Consider the following 8,924-nt stretch of genomic DNA (forward strand, 5'->3'; position numbering starts at 1 on the left):
ACTGCGACGTTCTACATGCTGACCTACATTTCGGCTGTTTCTTTACCAGGTTAGAGTTAAAGTAGGATAGGGTAAAGTATCATGTTTTCAAATATGGGCTTATTGCAGGTAGTTTTATTTTACCGTTAATTGTGTTTCCTCATGATTGTGGACATTATCTCCAGGAAACTAAATTTGTAATAAATGTGCGAAATTCACTTCTCTCTCAGATCAGGAATATATTGACTTTCAAATGAAATTCGTCGCGGTTTAAACGCACGCTTTGGATTTTTAAAATTACAAACGAAATCATTTTGGCGAGAGGAATTTCACCAAAAAGTCTCACCTCTTAGAATCCCACGATCGAGACAATAGAATCCGTCGTCGCCTACCTCCTACACTTACTTCACACAAAGCCAAAGCCCTTATTCGAAGGAACAAATCAGAGGTCTTCCCGCCGAGTTGCCTGCACGGTTGATGATCAACAGTGTAGCCAAACGAGAGTATTAAAAGGAGCTATATTGATGTGTCCTGTATATTTGAATTTTTAATTACCTTGGGTAGAACAAAATAACTTACCCCCAAGGACAGACTGGCTAAATCAGAATAGGGGTCCAGGCAGCATGGGAGAAATTCTAGGTTTTCGTGACCACTGTGAAAAGTACCCTTCATATACAAATTTATAAGCTCTTATTTGTAAATTTATAGGATTTATAAAATCCTGATTGTTAATTGTCTTCGCGCGATCCACTGGCGGTTTATACATAGCTGCGTTCTAGTGGAAATAGGGGACATTTCTAGCCTTCGTTTTAAAGGTTGTTCAAAGACAAACATCACAATCATTGACACTTTGGTTTTTCCAGGGTTCTTTACAGCTTTCATTTGAAAATTTAGATTTTTCAAAATTTTGGGAGGGGTTGCAGCTTTATCAGCTTCCACTGGGTACGCCAACCCCCCCCCCACACAAATATTACATAACTTTATTCTCTTTACGTACTTCTCCATTCTTCCGTGACTGAGTTGTTATCACTATGAGCTACGACGCCAGGGGTTCGAATCCCGGCCTGCGCATGGGTGTCCTTTGTGAATGTAGCTTTATCAATTTCATCATGTCATCCATCACTCATCCTCATCGTCGTGATTAGCTAAAAGTGGAAGAAGAGAGACGTAATTAACCTAATTAAATGAATCAAACGTTTCACCATCTTTGCCGAAAGAAATGTAATCACTGTTCGACACTAATTACATAATTTTACTGATGATAAAGCTACATACAATTCTATTCTCTGGAGTTTGAGTTTTTAAAGTCCACTTTATTGCAGATGTAGGCTAATCGGGGCTAGACTTACAGTTTAAAGTGGGATCCGAACCAGGCCCGTAGCCAGGCAGGGGCCAGGCGGGGCTGAGCCCCCCCTGGCATTGCCGTCACCCCCCTTGACATTAGGTAAAACCATTTTGTACAATTTATTTGCAGTGAAGAGTGAAAATGTAGACAGCAGATATTATTTGCTCACAACTTTGGTGAAGGATAAATTCACAGAGCATGAACAGCAGCGGCAAGTATTTAGAAGATTCTCTTCTCTAGACTTTAGATAGTTCCTTCATAGGGGAATTTCTTTATCTGTACCTTTGCTGCCTCTGTTGCAAACTCCCGTTTAGACAGAAATCAGTGACTTTGACGTCATCATGAAAATTCCCTCCGCATCTGCGTCTAAGGTTAATAGCTCCCAAGTTTTGGGAATGAAGGGTTGTTTCATTGCTTCAGCCGGAGGTAGAATGTACTGTAGGTACTATGATTAAATTTTGTCCATTTTTTCTTGCATGATATAAATACGTATCTGTATTATCAAAAGTAGTATGGAGTGTGTAGTAAGGGACGATGTAGAAAAAATGTAATTAGTATCTGAATATTTCTAAAATGTATGTAACTTAATGACCCCCCCCTCCAACACACACACAATTTGCCTTCATTTAATAATGTTAAACTTTGGAAAATGGACTTGGTTTACAAAGCCCCCCCTGATAACCCTTGAGCCCCCCCTGGAGATCAATTCTAGCTACGGGCCTGATCCGAACAACTGTGCCACCACCAGGTATCGAACCCGGGATCCTTGATTACAAGGCGACGACGTTTCCACTACGCCATCGACGGAGGGAGGGCTCTGGAAACCTTGTACGTGATTATATAAATTATTCCGATGAACTCTCTGCATTTTCAAAATCGTATACTACCTGTCAACCTGATATTACTCATAGTAGTTTATCGATGGACAGTACGCCCTTGCTTGTATACAAAACGTCGAGATCTGGTTTTAAAATATCCCGGTTGGCAACAGTTAGAATCAGACCGCGCCCGTATGACTCTTCACATGAATTTCTTTCGAGTTTAACCAATGGCAATGCGCCATTTGTATGACGTCAGGAAGTCTATATAAGCTTGTAACCGCTGAGGTGAAATCACAGTTTGTGCAGGAAGATAACCAACGTTACTCGGTGTACTTCCTTAACTACAAAAACTTCAAAATGGTAAGTTACGTTTGTGAGAATTTGTAATTAAGTTATTTTGCAAAAGTGTTAGGGTGTGTGTAATTGTATTTGTGCAGCAAACTTTTGAAGGAAGTCGCAAATTGCGGTAGAATGAGAATTGTGGAAATTTCTGTGCTTGCTAGAATGTTCGACATGGCGCCATAACTGTATTTGCTACGTACTGCAAGCAAGATCTTCCGCCATCGGCGTGTAGACATGCGATCAGACTTAAATATATGTGAAATCTTGTAAGGCTATGAAGCGTAATAAAGGGTAATTGTCATATTTACTAATATGTATGGACACTAAAAGCCTATAATAGGTTATAACTTGCCGGGTGTAACCACGTCTGGTTAATAAGTTGCATGTAATCTATTTTAACAATGGTTCGTTCTGATCTGTATATGACGCACATGTTTGATTTGGCAATTTGTAGCACTCTTTATTTCGCTTATTTTTATTGAAAGTCTGGGAAAGGAAGTTGTGCGCTCGTGTTTGGTGGAGACTAATGTCAAACTTGATAGGCATCAGTCATTTCGGTATTAGACTGAATTTGCCCCCTACGAACCGAATATTTGAATAGGAATAATTTTTTGGAAGACTGAAGTAGCCAATCGGCTTCGACAGCCATTTAGCTTTTCAAGCAATTTCCAGGGACTTATTCTTAACCTAATCGAAACGGAGAAACTAACCTTATTTCCTTTGTTTGCCAGTGCCATCAAATCTCGAAGGTTCGTGTTGAATATTGAAGAGTGAGTTATGTGCAAACTGAATTATGTAATACCTGGGAATGAAAGTAGCTTCTCTGTGTATGAAGAAAGTTGCTGGTCTGATGTAATTAACGTTAATATTTTGTTGCAAATTGTGAATCTATATGCATAGCAATAGCCGGGTTATGCAGTTGTTGGAAAAGCACGCTAATCAATCTCTAAGTATCTTGACAACTTCATTTTTTGCCCAAAGTGAATGTGCAAAGTATGCAATTTCTCGTGTTTAATAATTTTCTTGCTAAAAATTAACTTTGTTTTCAATAGGGTAATTGTCGTCCGGTTTTTCAACAAGCAGTAAAAGAAAGTATTAAATGTGACATTTGGAATGGAATTTAAATAATGAAACTAGTGGTGTGCACTAAATGTTAGATTTGCTACCAATAAGATTTTTTAAACCTGAAAGTAGTAGTGATATATCTATATTTTCATAACACAAGTGTTTTCTTTCCAGCGTGAATGTATCAGTATACACGTTGGCCAGGCTGGTGTGCAGATTGGCAACGCCTGCTGGGAGTTGTATTGCCTTGAACATGGCATTCAACCAGATGGCCAGATGCCCTCTGACAAGACTATTGGAGGAGGAGATGACAGCTTTAACACTTTCTTCAGTGAAACTGGTGCTGGAAAACATGTCCCACGAGCAGTATTTGTAGATCTGGAACCTACAGTTGTTGGTGAGTAAAATTTTTAAATCTTGTATTTACTAAAGAAAGCTAGAATTTTTCACGTTACCTTGTTAACTTTCGGTTCAAAAAAATATTTTGAGCTCTTATTAAAAGTTCCATTTTAAATAACTTGGAGTACACTGAATTTTTAATGTACATGTGTTCATTGTATCAAGTGTATCATTACATGGGATTATAAATCTTGTGCACTGTTAGCCAAATTTCAAAATCTGCAGCGATATATTAGAATGTATTGCATAGTTAGGGTCGGGTACCCTATTCTACACCCTCTAATTTTGAATTTTTTTTTTTTTCATTATGAAGGTTGTGATCCTATTTGTGAATAAAAAAACATTGGAGCGCGGAAAGAAGTATTTACGACTGTACAGCCGTTTAAAGTGGCGATTTTCTAGTTTGCAATTCTTGAGTCAAAATTTCCCACTTGTTCCCGGCTCCGCCCCTGGGGTAATTGACTTACCGCCCCCTACCGCTACCGCGGCCCCGCCTGTATCTATAGTGTCCCTTTTAAAGGCATGTTAGAAATTGGGCGAAGTCACCTGCCCCAACACTATTTCTCAGTTTTCCGCATTGAAGGCTAAAATTAAACCAAAGAAGGTAACTTGCCTCTTTTTACCAAGGCCAGGTATTGAATTGTGGGTTGAAGTTCAATTTGTAAGTCCAAAAATGAAGTAACTCCTACGTTGAAAGTCCTTGTCCTTTTCCACAGAATACCAACCTCTACTCCCTTCCCATTATAAAAATTAGAAGTCTCAAATTATCCCATCCCACAAGTCATTTAGAAAAAACAACCCTCCCCTTTACGGCATGCAGTTGCCAAAAAAATATTATTTCCAATTTCTTAAGTCGCATAAATGAAATCGAATGTCTGAAATGTCAAATCCGCCAATGTCACACAAAGAACATATCGCAATCGCAAATGTTCCTATTGCACAAGTCAATCATAAGAAGAAAAAGAAAAAAATCAGACGTGCGCCTGTGACATAAATCGATCATCCGAAATCTTCAGACTTGCGCCTGTGACATGAATGCATCATTCGCCATCATAAAGTTGTGAAAAACCTTTTTGACGTTACGCAAGGAATTTTAATTTAATGAAAAACGTAAGTTTCGTAGCACGTAGATCTCAAAAATTTATTTCTGCGCTATTTAGAAAAATCGTTTATTATGAACTAATTTTTGTAACGAGAATATTTGAAATGTGCGAAAAATCGAGGGTGTAGAAAAGGGTACCCGAGCCCATAGTCATGCTGTTACTGGTACTACCTTCTTTAGCAAGACCACTCTGTTGCAAGAATTAATTTTAATCCAATCTTGTAATAATTAACATGAAATGTTAAGGTAGTATTTCGTAGCTTGTGTGGGTCCATGTCAAAATCTTACACCCTCTTCATTTATTTGTCCTGCTAATTGTGAATAATAAAATTTGAAAAGCCATTTGAAGTTGAGATGCGGTTGCTGTGTTGAAATTTCCCACTTTCCGGGCTCTGCCCCTTGGGTAATTAGCCTACCGCCTCCAACCGGGAACCCACCTTTCTGTATAATCCCTTATGAAGGTATGTTAGAAACTGGCCGGAGCCACCTGCCCCTAAATACTATTTTTCGCACGACACATTTAGGTACCAAAGAAATAAGGCTAAAATTAAACCTCAAAAGGTTTACCTCTTACCTCAAGTGCAGGCTGAATTGCAGGCAGAGTTAATTTGAGAGTCCAAATGAGAAGTCAATTGTATGTCAAAACTTTGTTTTAGAAACCCCCTTATTTGACTAAAACATTTTTTTATTTTAGTCTACCCTAAATTAAATCATGCTTGTTCTTCAGAAGTATCTTTAGTACTTCTAAATTTAGTATTGTGGGAAGAGCTAATCTGCTTATTTGAAGTGTTCATGACAGTAATATCAGAATGCTATCAGAATCATTAGAAAACTGATATTTTTCTTTAAAACTGAATTAGTATTGCAAGAGATTTCATTTCACTGCTAGCATGAAATTCTTGTATGCACTTTTTTCAATTTGTTAATGTACATAATGTGATGTCTCCAGACACTTATTTTTTTTGGTTGTTTGGTTTTATAAAGTGTTAAATTGGCATTTATTTTCCTTCCAGATGAAGTACGAACAGGCACATACAGGCAACTATTCCACCCTGAGCAGCTGATCACTGGAAAGGAAGATGCAGCCAACAACTATGCACGAGGTCATTACACTATTGGAAAAGAAATTGTAGACTTGGTTCTTGACCGAATCCGAAAGTTGGCTGACCAATGCACAGGACTTCAGGGATTCCTCATCTTCCATTCCTTTGGTGGTGGTACTGGTTCTGGATTTACCTCCTTGTTGATGGAAAGATTGTCTGTGGACTACGGAAAGAAGAGCAAATTGGAATTTGCTATCTACCCAGCCCCACAGGTGAGAACATGGAAAACTTTTTAAAATTTTGAAATCCAGTAGTTTAAGGTAGTTAGTTTCCTGGATTCCTTGATGTTCAGGGATCCTAGACTGTACCCTCCTCGTGGATTTGTAAATTTTTTAAATTTATTTCGATATTTTATTTAACCAAATATTTCGGGCTGTAAAAACTAAGATATTTGACCCCAAAGCATGGCTTGCATAAGAACCTATCTGTAACTACTTCACTTTGTGAAAGCTTGGTAGTACACAAAACTGAATAGTTTCTTGCAAATGCATGTAATGTCAACAGGCGCATGAATGAATGACATACTTCTAGTAAGATAAAACCAATTTATTTCACTACATGTCCTCTCAAATCTTAAACCGTGCAAACTTTCCCCACTTTTTTAAGAGAGCAGAAGGTCAAGGTTACATACAATGTTTTATGTAGCAAATATTGTTATTGGTTATATGGAATCTGCTTATTAATTAATAGGCTAAATTATATTTTGTTTTCCTAATATACACTGGAGTTGACTAATCACCCACTCTCATAACAGTGTAGTATATTTGTGGTGCATAATGGTTATGGAAAATTTTATACAGTAAAGTTAATATTCTAGTTCATTATGCTTTCATATTTTGTGCGTGTGCGTATACCATAAGCAGTATTACTTACATTATGCGAATATGTTCAATTTACCAAACAAGGGGTTGAGTCTACTGCTCCCTTCAGGTTTCTTCCTAGGCTAAAGTTATCACCTAAGTTTCTTCCTGGGCGATAACGTGAGCCTAGGAAGAAACGTGAAGGTAGGGAGCAAGCAGTCGACTCCCGAAACCTTTGGTAAAGGGAACATGCTCACATAACGTAAGTAATACTGCTTATGGTATTTTATTAAATAATTTGTCATTATGCGGACTTAAAAATCTTAACTAGAGATTCTTTATAGAGCTTGAGTGAGTTCGGAAATTTCATTCAGTATTACCAGTGCAAAGACTGACAATTTCCACTGCTCCATTTTTTTTATAAAATTCAGTTATTCTGTCAGTTTTTATGGGAAAGTTACAGGTTTAGTTACCAGTTAGCTGCAAAATGTAGTTGCAGAAGTTTTTTTATTCCCATTACAAATAGTAATTACAAATTTCTTAAGCATAGTTGTATGGAATCTTACGGGAGGTATTTTTTTTGTTTACTTGCAGGTTTCTACCGCTGTTGTAGAGCCATACAACTCAATCCTTACAACCCACACAACTCTTGAACACTCAGATTGTGCATTTATGGTCGACAATGAAGCTATTTATGATATCTGCAGAAGGAATTTGGATATTGAGCGACCCACCTACACAAACCTGAACAGGTTGATCGGCCAGATTGTTTCCTCTATCACTGCCTCTCTTCGCTTCGATGGTGCCTTAAACGTTGATCTTACGGAATTCCAGACCAACTTGGTACCATACCCCCGCATCCACTTCCCCCTCGTTACCTATGCACCTGTGATATCTGCCGAGAAGGCATACCACGAGCAGCTGTCAGTTGCGGAAATCACCAATGCCTGCTTCGAGCCAGCCAATCAGATGGTGAAATGCGATCCAAGACACGGCAAGTACATGGCCTGCTGCATGCTGTACAGAGGAGACGTCGTACCAAAGGATGTGAACGCAGCAATCGCAACAATCAAGACAAAGCGTACCATCCAGTTCGTGGATTGGTGTCCAACTGGCTTCAAGGTTGGAATAAACTACCAACCACCGACCGTTGTACCCGGTGGAGATCTCGCCAAGGTCCAGCGTGCAGTCTGCATGTTGAGCAACACGACTGCCATCGCAGAGGCATGGGCTCGTCTGGATCACAAGTTTGATCTCATGTACGCCAAGCGAGCCTTCGTCCACTGGTACGTAGGCGAAGGTATGGAGGAAGGAGAGTTCTCAGAGGCTCGTGAGGATCTTGCTGCTTTGGAGAAGGATTACGAAGAGGTTGGCATGGATTCCGTTGAAGGAGAGGGGGAGGGTGCTGAAGAGTATTAAGTGCTCTGATGTAAGTCTTCCTGCAAGGGCCCAGACCGTTCAAAATTCTTTTTTAACTTGGTTCTTCCATTCTCTCAGCATTCCTGTTTTTATTCTTGAGATAAATTCCTGTTTCTATTGAAATAAAGTTTTTTTTAAGATACTGGGCAAATATTTTGTTTAATTTGCAATTGTTCCTCGTATTTGATTTCTGTAATGTTTAAATTTGCTCCAAATTTATGCCAACAAGCACGTGCCACACTTTTTTAGTGCATGTGCATATTGAATGGGTAAGAAGTGTAAATCTTTCTACAAACCAGGTGGCTTGGTAACTAATTTGCGTAACACAATTCTGAACATTGGCTCCATATGTGGATTAGTAATGGAGGCAAACTAATTGCATAAGTTCTTCCAGTGCATACATGTGAATTTTTTTGCAGATTAAATAGTATTTGTAATATCAGAAGCAAAGCATTCGGATTCATATAAATGCTCTGGAAGGAATTCTTTGTATAATTTATAGTGGTTTTGACATCATGAATGGTTTTCCTGCCATCAGCCAAGAGGTCC

At 38.7% G+C, this 8,924-nt stretch overlaps 1 protein-coding gene across 1 annotated transcript; it reads left to right on the top strand.

Moving 5' to 3' along the window:
- Positions 1-2,409: 2,409 nt before the first annotated feature.
- On the top strand, positions 2,410-8,526 carry LOC145998102 (tubulin alpha-1 chain). Its single transcript, XM_083134669.1, has 4 exons — positions 2,410-2,505; positions 3,727-3,949; positions 6,067-6,368; positions 7,551-8,526. The coding sequence occupies exons 1-4, from the start codon at positions 2,503-2,505 to the stop codon at positions 8,373-8,375; spliced, it is 1,353 nt and encodes a 450-aa protein (XP_082990795.1). The 5' UTR covers positions 2,410-2,502; the 3' UTR covers positions 8,376-8,526.
- The last annotated feature ends 398 nt before the right edge of the window (positions 8,527-8,924 follow it).

Source organism: Lepisma saccharinum, chromosome 1, assembly GCF_977018435.1.
Source record: "Lepisma saccharinum chromosome 1, izLepSacc3.1, whole genome shotgun sequence".
NCBI lineage: Eukaryota > Metazoa > Arthropoda > Insecta > Zygentoma > Lepismatidae > Lepisma > Lepisma saccharinum.

Coding starts and splice junctions, on each gene's coding strand:
- LOC145998102 (XM_083134669.1), top strand. Junction 3,950..6,066: donor TCTGGAACCTACAGTTGTTG/GTGAGTAAAATT, acceptor TTTTCCTTCCAG/ATGAAGTACGAACAGGCACA. Junction 6,369..7,550: donor CTATCTACCCAGCCCCACAG/GTGAGAACATGG, acceptor GTTTACTTGCAG/GTTTCTACCGCTGTTGTAGA.